The following is a 19,993-nucleotide window of genomic DNA, read 5'->3' as shown; positions in this document are numbered from 1 at the left end:
GACAGTGGCTCTTCAAAATCTCAGGCAGATGCCTTTCATATTGCCTACTACCTGATCTTTGTTTAACTGGAGTTGCCAAGGATTGAGCTTGTGATCTTCTTGCAAAGCAGCTGCTTTGCCCATAAACCCTGGCCCCTCCCCAGCTGAAGTACAGAATATAATATAATAATAATAATTTTTTATTTCTATCCCGCCCTCCCCACCGGAGCAGGCTCAGGGCGGCTCACAACAGAAACAAGATGGGGGGGGGGGGTAGTAAGGATGGAGAGAGCTTTTCACTTCTCTTCTTTCTCCTGATCTTTGTGAATATAAAGCTTTCATCCCCTCTGCTGCCTGCTCATTTAAACAAATAACATTACTTACATCTCATTAACATGAATTTTTGTGTCCATTACAGCTAGTGGACTCTTATATTTGATAAAGCTTAGAGCAAGAAAAGAGAGGGGCTAAATATATCAGTGAAGAAACTTTTAATTGAAGTTCTCAGGATATAAAAAACACAAGTTAACTCTTCAAAATGAGATTAAACTACATGGCTAGACAAAGAAGCAAACAATGCATATCTCATGAAACCAGCAAGTACAAAAATAATTTGCAGGAGGGCCCATTAAACCATAAAAAAACTCCCAGAATGGCTTGATGTTGTAATTAATTTTGTCATTCCAGTACTAAATGAGCAATGACTAATTATGCATCTTGCCTGCTTGCCTACCTTGTTTGTCTCGCAAAACTAGTCAGTTTAGCCTTTTCTTGAACACAGAGTGGTGTTTTCAGCAGCATGCACTGAAATGGTCTCTCGGGTATGTTGAATGATTCATGGTGTCCTGAAAAGTAATATAAAATTGTGTCAAATCCAGGATGTGGCGAACAAGGTTGGGGGTGGGGGAGTATGTTCAGGGTATTCATGATGACAAATCAACATGTACAAATCCCCTGGAATGGCCATTTGTGCTGAATTCAACATGTTGTCAAAATTAACTAGGTATTTAGACCATTTAGTTTTATGTATGGACTTGTGGGAATGAGGAGGTGAAAATTACAATGACTGGAAAATCACAAGAGCAGTTTCTCACACTTCAGGGTTTTTGGGTTTTTAAAAAAGAGTGTGTTTCTTCCAAGAATCAGAGGGTGAAATGAAGTGGGTGGGGCTGGTTTGTGCCCAACAGAACACATGACTGCCAAATAGGTCTCCTCTCCGTCTCCTTGAACGTGTGTGCCTATGGCTTTTTTGGGAGACCCATCTGGCGGCTGTCCATGGTGCTGATCAGATCACTGCCCCCAGCAGCATCAGCAGCTGCTGCTGCTTTCTCCCGGGTGGAGATTCATCAGAGCTGCGTGCAGATCCTCATTCAGAGATTAGTTTGCCTTGCCTTTGCCTGGATTTCTCAGCAAACGAGACAGAAAGCTTGAAGATAAATGATCTGAGGTCAGAAACAAGCGCACAGAGAAGCAGGCAGAGGAAGAACGATGCAACTCCCCACCGCGTTTGGTGAAGAGTTATCTGTCCCTGCAGCTGCTAAGGCAGAACTGGCTGGGTGAGTAGGGGCGGTGTGGAAAATGGTCCCATTGTTAGCGCTGCAAAGCCACCCTGCTGTGACAGCAGAACAAAGGGGGATTTTGATTATTCCCCCCCCCCCCCCCTTAGCCAGTTCTTTGAATGTATCGTGGCTCTACAGATGCAAAAAGCCTGAGATATAAGGGAATTGAATTGTTTAGTGCCAGGTCTTGGAGATCATTCTAGGAAGAGTGCAGCCTTTTCTAGCAGACACACTCAATCCATGTTCTGAGCTTCCCCTACCCACCCCACAGCCGCACCCTCTGCCAGCCTGTTTCTCTTGCAAGACAACGAAAATGACCATGCACAAAGTGTAAGGAAGAGGGAGGGATGAAGAAGGTGGGATTTTGGCAACTCTTGCTGATGTAAGAACCTGATAGATTCTTTTGCAGAGGCTCTGGGTGGAAGCTTGGCCCTTCTCTGGTAGGTGGGGAGTAATAGCTTGAGCCCAGGGTTGGAGCGGAGGGAGAGAAAAGGTGATACGATGTTCCCTGTCCAGGACCCCTTGTGCCTTGTTCTTTCTGTAGAGGTGATCCTAGCTGCCCCCCCTCCCCGCTTGTGCAGTGCCTCTGAGTAAGCACTTGGTTCCCAGTCTCTTGGCGAAGCTGGACTGCACAAGAAGCCTTGCGTTCCCCTCCCCCCCTAAGCCTCCTTTCCCCCGCCATCCATCCATGGGGGAGATGTGCCTTAACCTAATGGGTCATCTCTGCTTGCGACCTCATCAGAGTGAGGTCTCCATCACATGGCAAGGTCAGAAAGGCATAGGAGCAAAGCTTTGGAAGGGAGGGGTAATGGGTGGGGGAGGGAGGGGACTATTGCCATATGGAAGAACTTAAGACTCGTTTGTGTAAATATGGTGAGAGGCTCCGGGGAATCGGAAAGGGTGGTGAGCTGACACTCGCACAGGCAAGGCATCAGAAACTTTGATACTGGGGCGGGGGGAATTCCTGTATTTGATGCTCAGGAAGCAGCAGCAGCATCTCTCTTCTAAGCAACTGTCCCCTGGTTTTCTTCTCGGTTTAAAATCATCCCTAATATCAATCTACTCCAGGTAATCCCAGCAGGTATGAGATTCCTGAAAGAAAGACTAGTGAGAATATGTGAAGTTCATGGATTTATTTTCCAGTTAACCTGAGAAATAGTGTTATGCTGGTAGGATTAAATTTTTGTTTTTAAGTTCTGCTTGGAATTGCTGTGTCAAATCCTCCTTTGGCATCTTGGAAATAAAAGGGGCAGCCTATAGCGGCCCATCACTGTATAGGACAGTGAAATTGTCAGCGGGACAATCTGGTTGCTGCCAGTTAGCCTACTAACTGTGATGTTGTAGTCATGTTGTGTTGGTTTTTGTTACTTGCTGTTAAGATTTGGAGGGTGGAGCATCAAAGCAAATATTGCATTAACATGCCAGACTGGGGGCTTGAAAGCATAAGGAAACAGGCTACTTTTTACATTTATCCGGGGGGTGGGGAGAGAGAAAGATCCTACATCACAGTTTTTGCAGGGTTAGCCTCATTTCATAGACTTTTATACTGTTCCATTAATTCAAGCTCATCAGTGCTTTACTTACTCAAATATTTCTAACTACTTTTTGATTCAGATCTTCAAGGAAGATTTGAAAGATGTGCTGCTTGTCTCAGGAATAGATCTTTGATGTGGAGCTGCACTGGATTTTCATGGCTTCCAGACAGCCTCAGATTCATTGTGCAAAAGCTCCATGCACTAATTAGCTATTTTCAAAAATACTGTATTTTGGATTTAATTTCACAGATTTTCAACTCTTTGTACAAGTTGGAAAAGCCAACTTACTCTAGTTAAGCTTGACATTGGTAAAACTTTTGAATAATGCAACTGACACACAATTCTGAATTTAATCCTTGATCTGTTTGGGAGTAGATAAAGCCACTTCTGTGTTGTCATCCCCTTGCTAGAAAAGTATGGGAAATTCTTTCGTTCTCCTTGTTTTCAGGTGTGCATGAAAATAATAAGAATGAATCTATATTTGGTTTCTTGACTTAATGCCTTTTTCTAAAAACAAAAATTTCAGCAGGAGCTGTATGGCTTTTGAATGGCATGTTGTTCATGGACTAGATGCATGTTGGAGTGATAGGAAAAAACATTTTTGGTGTTCATTCTTAGGCAACATTGATAATTAAGACTTCATCTCAATAGCTTTGAAGACTTGCTGTTCAAACTAACATCCTTCTATATCCATCAATCCATCCTGCTTTTCTCCCCAATTGGGATCCAGAGTGACTTACAAAAATCCTTAATTGAAACAAGCAACAGTTAAAGCAAAAATACATACAAACCTCTCCCCCCACAAAGCCACGTCCTGTGCAAGTTCTGAATCCAGATGCCAGTTCAGTCAGTGGCCACAGGCTAGGATCTGAGGGTCTTTGACTGTCGCCCTTCAGCTTGTGCTGAAAAGCTTGCACCTCTAGCCTTGTCCAGGCTTTTAGTATCTGCAAGCAGGAAGATCAGCTGAGTTGCTGTGCTACTGGCAAGATGTTCCCCCAACAATTCATCATGTTCTCTCTGTTTATGCTGTTAATGTGTGTTAATACAAATGAAATGTAGATGGATTTTGAGGAAGAGAAGTGGGAGTTTTGTGCCCAAGTGTTAAGAGAACAATCCTAAGCAGATCTGCTCTGAATTCTACTAAAGTCTATTCAAAAGGGAATATGTTTTAGGATTGCACTGTAAATAATACAAGAATAGCAGATTGATTGTCAATATGACACATCTTCTGGTGCCCAGTGCCCCTAGCCAGCAACAGCAGTAGTGGGCCATCTGAGAATACCCGACCTTCATTGATTCTAATCTCCATGGTAGTTCAACCTCCATGGTAGTTCAGACTCTGGTAGTTCAGCCATTAGGGATTACTGCATCTTTATAGCTGTCTCTCTGCAGTTAGTAGACGACTGCCATCCTGCACTGGGATGTATTTTGGCCATGGGGTCTTCTAGTTGCTACCTATGGCTTGTTGGACATGAGATAAAAACACTAATACTTGGGAGGCTTGGTATTGAGTCTTTTGGAATTAAGTTTTAAAACATGCAGATGTGCTGTACTCACACAGCTGAAGCATGTAGTGAAATTTTGCATGTAAAGGGAAGATCCAGAGTTGATTTTTTAAAAATCCCTATTGAGTTTTCATTTAGGCAGTTAAAAGGTGCTAGGTTTAATAGATGCCTCTCAAACACATTCTACATAAAAACATAAGAGAAGCCATGTTGGATAAGGCCAATGGCCCATCTAGTCCAACACTCTGTGTCACACAGTGGCCAAAAAACCCCCAAATGCCATCAAGAGGTTCACAAGTGGACCCAGGACACTAGAAGTCCTCCCACTTGGTCCCCCCCAAGCACCAAGAATATAGAGCATCACTGCCCCAGACAGAGAGTTCCAACAATACGCTGTGGCTAATAGTCATTGATGGACCTCTGCTCCATATGCAAGTCCTTAAGATCTTGCTGTTCCTATGACATGCAGGCTAAGGGAGGGTCTCATTAGTGAAATAATGCAATTTTCTTGAGCAGGAATTTTGTGTATCTCTCAGTCTTGAAGTACTTCTGACACGGTGCTGTAACGGATATCTCCTGAACCACTATGCATCCCTGTCTGTTTGTGATTGGGGGTAATATTTGTAGATGGCAACAAATTTTATTTGTAGATGGCAACTTAATCAGCAGTCTGCAGCTTCATTCATGATGGTGAGCATCCCCCTCTTCCCTCTTCCACTTTCAAAAGATGTTTGGAGAAATTCATGTTGCATACTGTGTGAAGGCAGGAAAGCTATTTGTATGTGTGCGTGAAGGTCCCTCGTCCAACACCAAAGTATCAGAATGGATTGATTTGCATTGAGGCAAAGTGGATTTAAATTACAATTTTCATACATGTCATGCAAGTCGCACATTTTCCTGAACAGATTTGCATACTAATAGGTCATTATAACAAAACACACTTATTTGTAATGAAGTAGAGACTTTATTCTACCTAGGAGCATAATCCAAAAATGTTGATCATGTATCCCATATGTTTTTTGCACTGCTGAATATTGGGGCCAGGATGTGAAATTCAGTATTTTTCTTCAGCATTCTGTACAGATGCAGGGACGCTAACCACAATCACTTGCTTGAAGACCAGGGGCAGGTTGCAGAATTAAATATTTTTCTTGAATTCTCCGTTGCATGGACACTTGCTTGAAAATTAAGTGCTTAGAACATTTCAGGAAGGTACCATAGATATTGAGCAGAATAGTATTTCCATGAGATCAAACATAGATTATTTTTCTGATTTGGTTAGTAATTGTAAATATGATGAATCAAACACACCACAAAAGAAATATTTATAGAAGTATAGGCTTCAGTGGGGAGGCCACAAACGAAATATTCTTTCTGGCTCAACAAAATGATTTCCCCATTCCTGTCTAACATGTGTTTATGTCTATCATATCATTAGTAAAAACAATAAGTTTACAATGTGGTTTATATTTTTCCAGGCTTCAGTTATTGGTAGCCTGTATTTCCTATCCTTGCATAATTTTTATATTTAAAACTCTGATTATTTTAAAATGTCAGATGATGTTTAATATTTGACAGTGGCCGAAAATGGTTAAAGATTCTTTGAATCCAAAAAATGTCCCAGTTTACCTGTTCACCTTCATTAAGGTGTTGTTTGCTAGCAAAATCCCCTCCTTGCTTAGCTCTGCAGCAATCAGGGGCCAGCCAAGTAGCATAATCTCTTAATGGGCCTCAGCTATAACAGCAGGTATTCTAAGCAGGGATAGGAAAGAGCATAAGCTCTGGGTGGCAAAAGTCACTGCCTCTAAGTTAATTAATTTGTTGCTGTAATTAGCATAAATATAAAACCCTTTTTTTGGGAGGGGGTTGTATTTGTGTGTGTGTATGTGCATGCGTAAATGCATGCCTAGAAGTCTTGGCGACTTCTGGTGACACTAGGGCATGGTGGACATTCAGAGGGGTGGCTGAATAAATCCTGCCCTGCTGTCTGGCTCCGGTATTCCTCAGAGGAAGGGACCGTGGTTCAGTGGTAGAGCCTCTGCTTGGGAAGCAGAAGGTCCCAGGTTCAATCCCTGGCATCTCCAACTAAAAAGGGTCCAGGCAAATAGGCATGAAAAGCCTCAGCTTGAGATCCTGGAGAGCCGCTGCCAGTCTGAGTAGACAATACTGACTTTGATGGACCAAGGGTCTGATTCAGTAGAAGGCAGCTTCATATGTTCATATGTTCCAAGTATTTGCTAGGGTCAGCCCTGTTTAGCTTCCTTGTTCTGATGAAATTGGGCTTGTCTGGGCCATTTAGGGTAGGGAAAGTATCAAACCTTTTATTGGTTACAGTTTTTATTTGTGGCACTTTGTCACCTTGGTTCCTTGATTGGGCAAAAAGGCAGGATATAAATTCTGAGAATTAGTAAAGCTACTTGACCATTTATTCTACAATATTTTGTTCAAGTGGTCAGATCTCTTATGACTGGTCAAATGCACTCCTCTAGATAGCTTCTCAGTCTTTTGGTTGGGATAACACAAACATTCTCTTCCTGCCTCTGGATGCTGAACGATCTTGCTAGATTTGTTAAGACTTGTTCTAGTGTTCTAGGAAACGAAAACGTACATCAGAGCATTATTCAGTTTCTGGTTGATAAATTGGCTACTTGTGTTTGTCTGGAGTGGGGGGGACACAAATGTCTGGTGGCTGCAGGGGGGCTGTATGCAGGCAGCATGTGTAGCCATTCCACGCAGGGGAAGAGTTAACTATTGCATTTTATAGAATGAGATACTACAAATATTCTCGTTTTGTTGTACTATATTTTGCTTTCATTTGTATCACTTATATGTGTCGGGGGGAGTGAGAGACCTAAAATAATCTTGCCATTAATAATATTGCTGAAAGCCTGAAATTAGTCTGTGCCTCCAACTGGCTGGACAATTTTTTAAAATTAATAATAGATGTGCATATTGATGTCTTTATAATTATCTCGTGAACATGCTCCAGAAAATTGCAGGGAGCATCCGTATTGTTTGGTACCGTGTTGATGTAGTTGCCAGCTTCTTTGCCAGTTTGGTGTAGTGGTTAAGTGTGCGGACTCTTATCTGGGAGAACCGGGTTTGATTCCCCACTCCTCCACTTGCACCTGCTGGAATGGCCTTGGGTCAGCCATAGCTCTGGCAGAGGTTGTCCTTGAAAGGGCAGCTGCTGTGAGAGCCCTCTCAGCCCCACCCACCTCACAGGGTGTCTGTTGTGGGGGAGGAAGGTAAAGGAGATTGTGAGCCGCTCTGAGACTCTTCGGAGTGGAGGGCGGGATATAAATCCAATATCTTCTTCTTCTTCTTCTTTTTCCCTTTATTCTCTCCTTTTTTTGCTCAGGGAACATAAGCCTGCCTTCAGTTATATTATTAGGGCTGCTCACACTGGCTCCTGCAGAGTCAGACGTTCAGGCTTAGCCTTTTGTTTTTCATTTATTGACCATTCCCCCTTCTCTCTTCAATAGCAAAAGACTCAGGGCATGTTATGAGCCCCAGTAACCACTATACAAAACCATGGCAACAATCAACCATAAAATTTAAAACTCATGTTCACACTGTTCCATTAGTGTGCTGAAATAAGAACCTAGTTTCTTATAACTTCCCAGCATGGTCTAAATATAAGCCTGTCCAAAGAGTTGAACAGGGTTTGTGTCACGCCCCCCCCCCCCCAACTTTTTGAAGTTGCAAAGGAGGACAGGTCTATCGGTGGCTGCTAGCTGTGGTGACTAAAGGGAGCCTCCATGTTCAGAGGCAGCAGACTTCTGAATGCTAGTGCAGGAGGTAATATCAGGGGAAAGCCTCTATGCCCTGTTGTTGACCCTTCAGAGGAACTGTTTGGCCACTGTATGAAACAGGATTCTGGACTAGATGGACCACTGGTCTGATCCAGCTGGGCTGTTCTTCTTATGCTCTAAAGCAGGGGTGGCCAAGGGTAGCTCTCCAGATGTTTTTTTGCCTACAACTCCCATCAGCCCCTGCCATTGGCCATGCTGGCTGGGGCTGATGGGAGTTGTAGGCAAAAAACATCTGGAGAGCTACCCTTGGCCACCCCTGCTCTAAAGGTACATGTTGCAAAGCCTCTCTCACAATGAGGTTCACAAAAGGAAAAAGAGTTCCCCTGGTGGTCTCTGCCCAAGGCATAGTTGTTGCTGTTGTCCAAAATTTCTGCCCTCAGAGCGCTATCACCCAGCCCTCTCAGCTGACTCTACTGGCATGGAGCTCCATGGGAGGAGAGAGGAAACGCTGCCAGCAGCAACAACAAAAGTGCAGTTGTGCCCAGAGGGAGAGGTTTTTTTGCTGAGCTGTTTAGAATGAGAGTTTGTCTGTGTATTTATAGGTTAGATTGTACCCATTGATCCCCACTAAAGTAGAGCTCATGGCCCCAAGGCCATTGTGAAGTGTGAAGTAGATGGATGCTGTGGATTCCTAAAGGCATGCAGAGAAACCTATTAAGAACTCTGATGTGCTATGCTGGCCGCATGCAGTTTTCCCTGTCCGTCGATAATTATTTCTGTAATTGGAAAAAGTATAATGGAAAGAGCCAATGTTTGGCCTCTTCAGGCCACCAAAGTTCCCTTGCGCTTGTTGCTATCACCAGCCATAAAATGCAGCTGTACCAATTTACTGTGCTTTTTTGTTACAGAAAAAGAGCAAGTTTCTTTTTATATTGCCTTCTATAAGCCCTCAAGGCTTATAGAATATAAAATACAAGCGCCCCCCCCCCAAAAAAACAACAACAACAACACAGTTTTTAGAACTAGGAGGAGTCTCCAGGGTTGCCAGTCGGATTTGGCAGGTTTTGTGCCACCAGTCTCTTTAGATAAATTTGACTCAAACTTTCTATTTCCAAAACTCTGCTGTCTAAAAAGAGTTCTAAACAAAACATTTAATTGGTGAGTCTCAATAGTTAGTATCCTTCAAATAACATTGTATGTTAAGGTGATTGAGATCTGAGGTATAATGAGGAGAAATAGACTCAACAAAAAGATAACAAACGTTAAGAAAAATGCATTTATTTGAGTTTGTACACTAGGCATGGTAAGGCACATTATGCAACATAAACATTAACATTTCCTGGAGCATCAAATAATGAATATTAAATGTAACTGAATGGACAGTGATTACTTCCTCCAGAATATTGACTCAAGCAAAAATTGTTCTTAGTATATTCTCGTAGGGAACTAAATAGGAATCCTTTCCATAGAATTGGCGGAGGACAGGTTTTTTCTGGTTAAATTGGCATTTGTATAGTAGTTACATGAAATCTGCAGTTCCTTTTTTACTTAAGACACGGCAATATAAAAACTTCCTTTTTATAAGCAAATGTATGGCATTTTATCTCCATATGCGTTTTGTAGATGCAGTCTTTCCTGCTAGTCTATTGTTTCAATGTTTGCCTATTTAAAAACATTAAAGCAATCTTAGGAGGCAGGGCCCAGAGAAAATGTCAAGAGGCTGTGTTGTCAGTCTCTCCGGTTCCCTTGGACTTGACCATTTCATCCTGACCTCTGCTTTGCTGCCTTACAAGCTAGGAGAAAATAACAGGCCCCCAGAGATAAAAAATAAGGCCAAGGCCAATGGTGCAAGTAAAAATAGATTTTATTACTCATTTAAAATGCCCTGTGCGCTGCACCAACAGGCTTCTTCAGAGGACTCTGTTTGTCTGGTAGTGTTTCTTCATCAACAGTACGAAATCAGAGAAATACTGCATGATGAACAGATTCCCCTGAACAGACCTTTGGGTGACACACATAGGGGATTTTAACTGAGTAATAAAGTATATTTTTACTTACATCATTGGCCTTGGCCTTATTTTTATTGCTTATCAAACTAGGAAATTTTCCTGAATGACAAGCAGCAGGAATGAACAAATGCTGCTTGTTAGGCATTCAGTAGTAGCTTCCGTAAACTGTTGTTTAGCAGCAAGCAGTCATTTTGAGAAGGGTTCTTACAGTGCGCTTACTGCAGTTACTGTAGCTTGATTCCAAACAGATTCATATTGCATTTTCTTTCTAGATCTGTACCTTTTCTCAGAAGGGCTGCGTGTTTGGGTTTTGGAAAAGTCCAAGTATCCCAATCAGGAGGGGGTGAGAAATCTGCCCAGCTTATTTTAGAAGGTGCCACAGAATCACTGGGGTTTTCTTTGGCCTTAGTTATCAGGCTCTTTTTCAAGACGTGAGACTGTGGAAAACACTGTGTCAAAGTTTTGGGGGTTTTAGGAGAAGAAAAATAAGTTTGATGCATATTCTAGGCAAATGTCCTAAAAATAACCTCTAGCAGGATTTAAAGGGCCAGAGCTCTTAACAAATTCCTTTCCCAAATAGCTTGTGTCATCCTCTGGTGTTCCACGTGACTTTGTAAAAGCATATTCTGTTAAGGAGAAACGGCAGCCAGGCAATGCAATACAAACGGTTATACCAAGCCCCCCTTTCTTTGCTTTTTGAAAGCTCTTCGGTCTTCCCAGCATTGAGGGAGTTAAGCATTGCCTTATTGCACTGAAGTAAGCTGTGGTGCATTGTGGTATAATGAGGCGGCTTGACGGTTGCTGGGAGATTCTTGGGGCTCAATGTATTGCAAGACCAGCATGTGGCCAGAATCTATAATGTGGAATGTGCCTCTTTAAGAACACCGATGCAGCAGTTTAGCTCGTAACTGAATAAGGACGTTTCTTAAATATTAGTAGTGGTTCTTTTAAACCTCCCCCCCCAAAAAAAAACCCCCAACCTCAGCCTCATAGTAATGCCCAGAACCGTAACTTCTGCCAGAGCCATCCAGCGGCGGGAATGAAGGTTAGGGGCTGCTGGGAGTCGGGATCCGTTCGTTCCTTCTGCAACTCCGGCTGCCTGAATAAAATTAAGAAGGGTTAGTTAGCTGTCCTGAGCTTTCTGCCGGAGGCCTGCATTTATCTCTGGGCCCTTCTGGCTTTCACTGCTGGCATTTTTCACTGCATGATCAATTCAGTCAAGTGTCTGGGGCCATCAGAACTAAAAGGCATGGGGTCGTTGTCTGTATACAACTATAATGTATAATGTGGTTTGTGGTGAGGGGGGATTTCCTTGCATTACATCTTGCAAGTCATAGCATCTGGGGGGGGGGAGTATGATGTCATGTAAAAAGCATACAAAACACTAGCCATATCATGCTGAGAAGGGGTGAAAGACATCCATCTACTGTGTCATCAATATTTGCATGGGTCTTAGTGCTCAAAGTTTAGCAACGTGAAGAGCATGGTATAGTGTCACTTTCTAATCCATATGTCCTGCCTCTGTACTTTGCAAGTGAGTTAAGATGAGACAACGTTTTATAAAACTGAAGAATGTGTTTTTTAAATGGTATGCATACTGAATTCATATTATGTTTAGACAAAGCACTGTTTGTCTCACTCTGTGTCCCATTGCTGTTACATATCAAGCTTACTCCTAACATTTCCCCTTGCTTACCAGCTGTATCTTTTTGGCTGGCACATGACTGCAAGTCTTGAGTGCCTGATGTCAGAATTTTAGCATGCTCTGGATTTTGAAAATTCAAACCATGTTTGACTTTAAGGGGAGGGGTCTAAAGTTGTTTAATTGCACAATATTGTGCATATATGGCTGGGATTACAGGTGACAAGGGGTTTGTAATGAGACAAGAATTTTGAATTTGAATATACTCAAAAGACTTTGGGAATTTCCACTGGTTTATAGTACACAGAAGTGACTGGTGGATTATTGTGCTGTAATAATGGTTATAATTTTATATAGCGCTATAGTGCTTAGCACACAGTGGGTTGTAACTGAAGCTCGGCTTGTCTATGCAATAGGTGCCTTCTGATAGCAGAAGGGCTGTATTGCATGCCCTGGAATGTTGCAGGAGAAAAGTGAAAATGAAGCCAAGTGGTCTCTAGTCCACAACAGCTTATGCTGGAACAACAAATAAGTCTTCATGGTACCTTAAGACTCCTGTTTGTTTCTGCTGCACCAGACTAATACACCTCTGGAATTTCAGTGCAAAAATGTTCTTCTTGCTGTATACATGAACTGCTGTAGAGCCTGCCTACAATAGTCCTGCATGAACTCCTGGCAAAGCATGTGAGGAGTAGCGGTAGCAATGGTTGTCTTTCTTTCCCTTGATTCTTTGATTTCAACCCATTATCTCAGCAGTCCTCCCAACAGCCCCATGCTATGTTCATTCTGCTGATGAGGGAACTGGTGACGTGACATAGGGTTTGCCTAAAGAGAGCCAGTGTGGTATAGTGGTTAGAATGTGAGATTAGGATTTGGGAGACCCAGGTTTGAATCCATACTTTGCCATGGACGCTTTGTGGGTAGAATCACCAACCTCACAAGACTGTTGTTTGGATGAAATGGAAGCTGCTTTGGAAGCTGCTTTGGGGAGAAAGACAGGATATAGATGAAGAATATGTATAAGAAATAAAGGCCTCTGCTGAGTTTGCAGAAGAGATAACATTTGATTCAGGGCCTTCAAGTTAAAGACGCACAAGACCTTTTTGGAAAACAGGAATTAGAAAAGTCTCAAGAAAAATTAAATGCTCTAGATAAAAATTAAATACCTTAAAACAAACTACAGTGTGAATTGTTTTACCATTTTTATTTTGACTAGTGTCATACCCATTATGCCCCAATAGCAACAAATACTTGAGCTGAAACATTTGATTCAGCAAGCAGAAATCAAGTGTGGTTTGGATGTTATGTTTGAACAAATTCAAAGCTGTAGGTGGAAATTATTTTTACTGGAAGAATACTTGTAAAACTTTAAAGGCGATCCCTTATCATATATAATAATTCCCTGATGGTGGTGGCCAAATGGAGTGTTCCCATTGACTGACAGGTGCACTCAACAAGCCACTGACCCATCATGCATCAGTCACCACCTCTGGGTTCCTATTGGCTGACTCTCCTGTCCCCCGCCTACTGCAGGCCTGAGAACATTGAACAAACCACCAAGACAGTCTTACCTCAGAGACAGACACATCTCCAACACCTATCTGTATTGTCTTCATCAACTGGCCTCAGAAAGGGCTGTCGCTCTACTGCAGCCTCACGAAGTGTTTCCTCAGAGACCATGGCAACCACCTCTTTTCTGTCCCTCCCCCCGTCCCTTCTTCCCTCAGTCTCAACCCAGCACAGATGAGGATTGGGCTACTGGGGAAGCTGCTAGCCAGAGGCTGTTGCTAGGCAACCAAGGTTGCTCTGGTGGCTTGATGCCACCTGACTGGCATGACTTAACTAGGCCTGGCTGCTTGAGCCTGTTCAGCAGCAGTCCCCCCTATGACAACCAGTGTGACTTAGCAGTTGCCAACTCCAGGCTAGCAAATTCCTGAAGATTTGAGGGATGGAGTGTGGAGAGGGTAGGTTTGAGGAGGAATGGGGCCTCAGACAGGTACAATGCCATAAACTTCACCCTCCAAACCATCCATTTCTTCCTGGAGAACCACTGTTGCCAATCTCGAGGTGAGGGTTGGAGATCTTTTCTAGACTTTTCCCAGTGTTATAATTGGCAATTGCAGTAGCCCTTTGGCGGTGGGAATGAAGACCTTTAAATAAGACTGTTAGCTTTGGTTTTGATTTGACCTGCATAGCCAATAAGATGAATTCATCACATGAGACTCCCTTTAGATTTTTATAGTTATCTGTGTTTATTTTCGTTCCCCAACCCAGTTTACAAATCAATAAGACACACTTGTATTCTCAGTTCCTCGAGATCATCAGCTGAAAAACATGCGTTATAACCTTGAAACTTCCAAGTTTGCCTAACATTGAGTATTGATTGCATCCTTTCATTGTTGTTAGTTTTATGAAACAGTGAATTTTTAGAAATGCAGAAGTTTCTATCCCACATCCCTGCTGCTAAGTCTCTGCCCTTGTGATACACTCCTCCTTCACTGGCTAAACTACACCTAGGCTATTTCCAATATTTTGAGGAGCTGAGAGTCTCCTCCTCACTATGTTTGCGTCATGCTGATAGCCCCACTCTGTTTGATTTTTAATTCTTGTGTATCTGGAATCTATGAATGTGGATAACAGCATGTGAAGATTTTTATAAATGATTAACTTAGTTGTTTAGAAATGAACATTAGTTTTGCTTTCTTTAATTCAGTAAATTGATATCTTGTGCAGTTATAATAGAGACCGGATGTTGTGAGGAGACTAATGGAGTGTGTGTGTGTGTGCATACATGTGTGTGCGCGTGCATGCTTGCATACTTTAGAACTCATTTGTTATGAGGGATGGATCTGACATAAATGAGACCTTGTTGGACTGGGCCATCTCAGGTTGGGCTGAGCCATGCCAGGCTGGGCCATGTGTGTACCTATTTAAGATTAGGTAACAGAGATATAAATTTTATAAAGAACACAGACAAACACAAATATTTTTTTAAAAAACTTAAACATGCTTAAAATGTTAGCACTCGTTGGTTTTAAAGATGCTTTCTTTGTATTTCTCCCATGGGATCCAGGGAACTGGGCAAAGGAAGCACTGGCTCTTTCCTTCCTTCCCCAGGTGACTGGGGGGGGGGGGCGAGAGCCTCAGCCAATAGAAGGTAGAGAGGCTTGGCTCAGTCGCTCTGCTGTGCAATTGAGAGAGCCTGACAAAGCAAGCTGTCCCTCCCCTCCTTCCTCCCCAAGAAGGAGCCTCAGCCAATGGAGAAAATAAAGGTTTTGCTCTGTAGCCCCTGTGCGATTAAGCAAGCCTTGCAAAGCAAGCTGTGATGCAGAAGGAAGCAAAAGAGAGGGAGAAGGAAGCAGATGACAACCAGTTGCTCAGGGGCCTGATAGGAGCCCTCTGGGGGCCTGATTCAGCTCCTGAACTGCATGTTTGACACCCCTGTAAGACTTTGTCTCCCATACTGAGTAGCTCAAAAATGGTGTCCAAGGTGCTATTCAGTGAACATCCTCCTCTTTTTAATACTGCTTAAAAGAAATGTGATAACTAATCTTGTAAACCTTCACTTATTAGCCACTGTACATAGGTCACTCTGTCCAACATCCTTTCTGTTGGTTGGTGTATTTACCGATGAAAGGTGGTGGTGGGGTTTTTTTGGGGGGGAGGGCGGCCTCTAGTGCTCAATTCCTTATTCCAAAGCTAGGGAAGTAGATGTAGCTAGCTAGTGCAGGTGAAGTATAATCTTATGGAAGACTGTGCTCCTTCCTGGTTTCACAGAATGTTTTACTTTTTAGTGAAGTGTGGTCTGAAATAACATAATACAAATAATAGTGTGCTAGAATTATAGTGTAATAGGTTTGATTTGGGTGCCAGAAAACACCTATTAATTAAGACTTTTAATAGGCATTCTCTTAGTCACCTATGGTGCATAAGACTCTCCTCCAGATAACCAGATAGAGAAGTTTCTGTGAATCCAAAGAGAGTATCTGCTTCCACCCCTGTTCAGGCCCCCAGTGACTAGCAAGCTAATTAAAACATTTTTATTGGCTAATATCTTTTATGGTTTGAGTTACAAGGCTGTCCTAGTTTAAGAGCAGGATATATTCTGCCCCAGACTTTAGGACTGTGGTCAGATACATTGGATATACAAGGAGTTGTGATGTTTGATACTGTTTGCTGTCTACTTATGAGTGGGGGGGGGGGTGCAACATCTCAGCGCTCACATTTGGGCTTGTCTGTTACAGATTTGAAAGAAAATAAAGTGCAAGTGAGATGTGGTGAACAAGAAAGAAACAGGAAGCCCAATGTTTTGAGGACCAGAACCACTCTTGAGTGGTGTATAGCAAAGATAAATAAATAAGCCATGCATACAGCAAGAGAATAAAAGTCTCATGAAACTGTCATTCTTGTCCAAATATCTGAAGGCTGCCATTATTTCCTTCCCATATCTAGCATAAAGAGAGACTTCCTTCCTTCCTTCCTTCCTTCCTTCCTTCCTTCCTTCCTTCCTTCCTTCCTTCCTTCCTTCCTTCCTTCCTTCCTTCCTTCCTTCCTTCCTTCCTTCCTTCCTTCCTTGTCATGAATGAGAAAGAAATTGGATCTCCTCTTAATCATGTATCCTCTCAAAATAAATCAATGAAGGATTAATCTTGTTCTTGGGAATGGCTTCTTTAGCACTGTTGCTATCTGTCAAACACCAGGAAAGGTGATCAACCCAGCATTGGACAAAGAGGGGGGGGGGGTGATTTGAAGATGGAGTTTAATCTTCTGGTAATGCTTCCGCACCGCCCCCCTCCAAATAGCAGAATGCTGTTTTCCCTAAGTACACCACCAGTCTTCAGATCTGCAGAGAAGATTGAATTCTAATTATATAATGCATAGATTGCATGTGGATGTATACCTGCACATTATGTACTGGAATAAAAATAGTGCTGGATTCCTGCCAAGTCTGCAAAAAGTTAAAGCAGCTGAATGTGAATGATGGAAGGTATTGCTAGTTGCTCCACACTGTCAAAGATTATGTTAAATCCCACCATTACCAACAGCATCTCCAATATGAAATTTACAGTGTAATAAAAAAAGGTAAATGTAGTCCCTTGTGCAAGCACCAATCGTTTTTGACTCTGGGGTGACGTTGCTTTCACAACATTTTCATGGCAGACTTTTTAACGGGGTGGTTTGCCATTGCCTTCCCCTTTTTAATTCAGTCATGCATATCTAGAGGAAATTGCTGCAGATTTGCAAATCTAATGAGATGATCCAAGTGGTACAGTGGAGGAATGGAGAATGTGCACAACCATATGTACAACAAAGCCAGATATGTTAAACAGTCACATGCTGACTGTTGAAATCGGAGTAGTTTGTTGGTATCCATTGAGCTGTACGAATGTCGGCTGCTCATTAAAGATTTCACTTAATTCCTTTTTCCGCTTCTTTATTATAAAGATTTTGCTGTGGAAATGGCAGAGCTGCTTTTGCATAGTTTTTAAGGTATTAGATAGAAACGAAGTGGCCATTCACTTCTTTAAAATTATGCAAGCTATTTTTGTAATTGCATGTATTTGAGGATGAGTCTTAAAAAGCAGCCCCATATGTCAGAGCACTTGCCTACCTCAGAATGAAGCTGTTATTTTCCAGCATGTTGGGCTTACACCATCATGAACTCTTCTGCAGCTCAGGGATATGTGGACCATGGGCTACATAGTGAAGATCCTGATATGCAGACTGTGCCATTTAATACACACAGATCTCCCTCTTGTGCTCCTAAAGTAGGTAGAAGTAGTAGAAGTTCTGGTGTCTTTATTGCTATTTGGTGCTTGCTTACAGGTAGGTGTATTATATATAGATCCATCTGATGATGAGAGCTGTGTTTCTCAAAAGCATATGCTACAATAAAATGTGTTAGTCTTAAAGGTGCTACAGGACTCTTTACTATTTAGGTAGGTGTATTGCTTTATTGATTTATTTAAAGCTTTTCTCACTGAGACTCAAGGCAAGATTACATATTATAAGTCAGCACGATCAATAACATAATGACCGATTTCCCACTCACCCTACGCTGCTCTGACGTTCCTCTTTTCAGCCCAGTGTCCTTTTGATTTCCCACTATCTGCCCCTGAGCTTCAGTAAAGATAGACATTTTTGCACGGCAAAGAGAAACTGGTTTTTAGCAGTTTCTCTTTGCCTTGCAAAAATGGTGACACAAGCTGAAGCCCCGGGGCAGATAGTGGGAAACCGGAAGGATGCTGTGCTGAAAAGAGGAATGTCAGAGCAGCGTAGGGTGAGTGCGAAATTGGTCAATGAGACATCTAGTGAACAATATGGTTAGTACTAAGAACAAAGAACACAGAAGTACCATATATTGACCTGAAGTGGAAGTTATGTTGGGTTAATCTACGATGAGGCAGAGCTTTTTTTTGTAGCAGAAACTCTTTTGCATATTAGGCCACATCCCCTTTCTCAGTGCTGATATGGAATGGCAGCTTGCTCAAAGCATGGGACATCCAGGACTGTGTACAGTATCTAATACAGCAGTCAGATACGACACAGCTGGGATTGCTAATTAATCCACAGTTCTAAATAATGCTATTTCCTAAATTATTGGAATGTGTCACGGTCACTGATTTAATCTTTCCCGTACAGAGGAAAAATGTCAACCTTGCTTAATTGAATTGTGGTTGGGAAAGTGAGTTGGGAGCAAGAGGGCAGTAATGGCAACTGGCAATAATTGCAAAGAATGAGATGTAATGGGCTTAGGTTTCCAGGCTTGAGGAAGCAAATCTGTCAGATCTTCCACTAAGAATAGTGAGGGAAGTCCCAGGGTACCACTGAAGCAAAGCTTACTCTTGTCTTCTGAAAGTGGGGTGATGAAGAAGGGGATACACAGGTTCTTGTTCCTCTTTGATCATGGTACATGGCATGAGATAAGCCCCAGAGGAGAAGCTGTGGCTTGATGGAAGAGCTTCTGCTTGGCATACAGCAGGTTCCAGGTCCAAACCCTGAGACATTGGCAGTTAAAAGAACCAGGTAAGAGGTGATGTGAAAAGCTTCTGCCTGAGACCCTGACCCTGGAAAGCTTCCGCCATTTCCAAGTAGACAAAAGTGACCCTTTAGACTAAAGGTCTGATTCAGTATAAGGCAGCTTCATGTGTGTCCAGCATGGTTTTGATACCATACCCTGCATGCATGCCTCTCCCATTCTGGGGATGCTGGATCCAATCCCATGCTGCACTTGTTCTCCTTTGGCTGTATTCAGTAAAACTTGTAGTATAGTTTTCTCCACTTGGGTTGTACTGTGGTTCTTCCTCCTCCTCACCCTTTCTCCCTCTCTTGCCCCCTGGGACTGCAAATAGTTTCTGCTACTGACTCTCTGTGCTGCTAGTGGAAGAGCTTGTGTAGCTACTGCTGGTGGGAGAGATGGAGGAGCAGAAGATGGGCAAATTGAGCAACTAGGAGGGGATGGCCAAGAGAGGTAGCTTGGCAGCTATCTCCTGGGTGTGCCAGCAGGAACCAGGAGGAAGGAATGTGGCTTGCTCAGAATTTGCTTCCTGCATACTTTGGGCATCTGTGGAGAGATGGGGCTTGAGAACCTGAAATATCCTGCTTGCTTGATTCTGCTTTATTTTTCCTTTTTTCCTTGTTTGCTGTGGATCATGAGCCAAAGGACTCATCCACATCTGGGCAGAAGGAATTTAAGCCATGCTTGCCTGGGGTTAAACAGCTGATGGTGGAGGGGTCACCCCAGTCCTTGGATGGAAGGTCTAAACTCATCTTCTTCCTTCTCCTCTTTCCTGTCACCGTTATGGGGGGAGGTGGAGAGATCAAAGGTTAAGTAAGCATGTGGCAGTAGAGGGAAGGAATAGCAGGAACTCCTCCTGCAGAAAGGTGGGTACTGTATGAGCATATACATCCTTCAGTTGATGGAAGATCACTGAGGGAATCTTGCCAGGGGCATCTCCCCACACACCCACACAGCTCTGAGGAAAGGCAAACAGAGTAGGCACCAGTGA

At 42.8% G+C, this 19,993-nt stretch overlaps 1 protein-coding gene across 4 annotated transcripts in view; it reads left to right on the top strand.

Moving 5' to 3' along the window:
* The window catches only part of OSBP2 (oxysterol binding protein 2), a 152,669-nt gene that overhangs the window by 47,295 nt on the left and 85,381 nt on the right, over positions 1 to 19,993 (top strand). For 2 of the 4 annotated variants that reach the window (XM_060249836.1, XM_060249835.1), the window contains exon 1: positions 11,367 to 11,460. The exons of the other annotated variants lie outside the window; for them this stretch is intronic. In XM_060249836.1, the coding sequence (XP_060105819.1) occupies positions 11,382 to 11,460 (79 nt within the window). In that variant the 5' untranslated portion in view covers positions 11,367 to 11,381. Of the gene's footprint in view, positions 1 to 11,366; positions 11,461 to 19,993 lie in introns of those variants that run through there. 4 annotated transcript variants of the gene reach the window in all.

Source organism: Heteronotia binoei, chromosome 11 (assembly GCF_032191835.1).
Source record: "Heteronotia binoei isolate CCM8104 ecotype False Entrance Well chromosome 11, APGP_CSIRO_Hbin_v1, whole genome shotgun sequence".
Lineage (NCBI taxonomy): Eukaryota > Metazoa > Chordata > Lepidosauria > Squamata > Gekkonidae > Heteronotia > Heteronotia binoei.
This window is presented reverse-complemented; position numbering and strand designations above follow the sequence as displayed.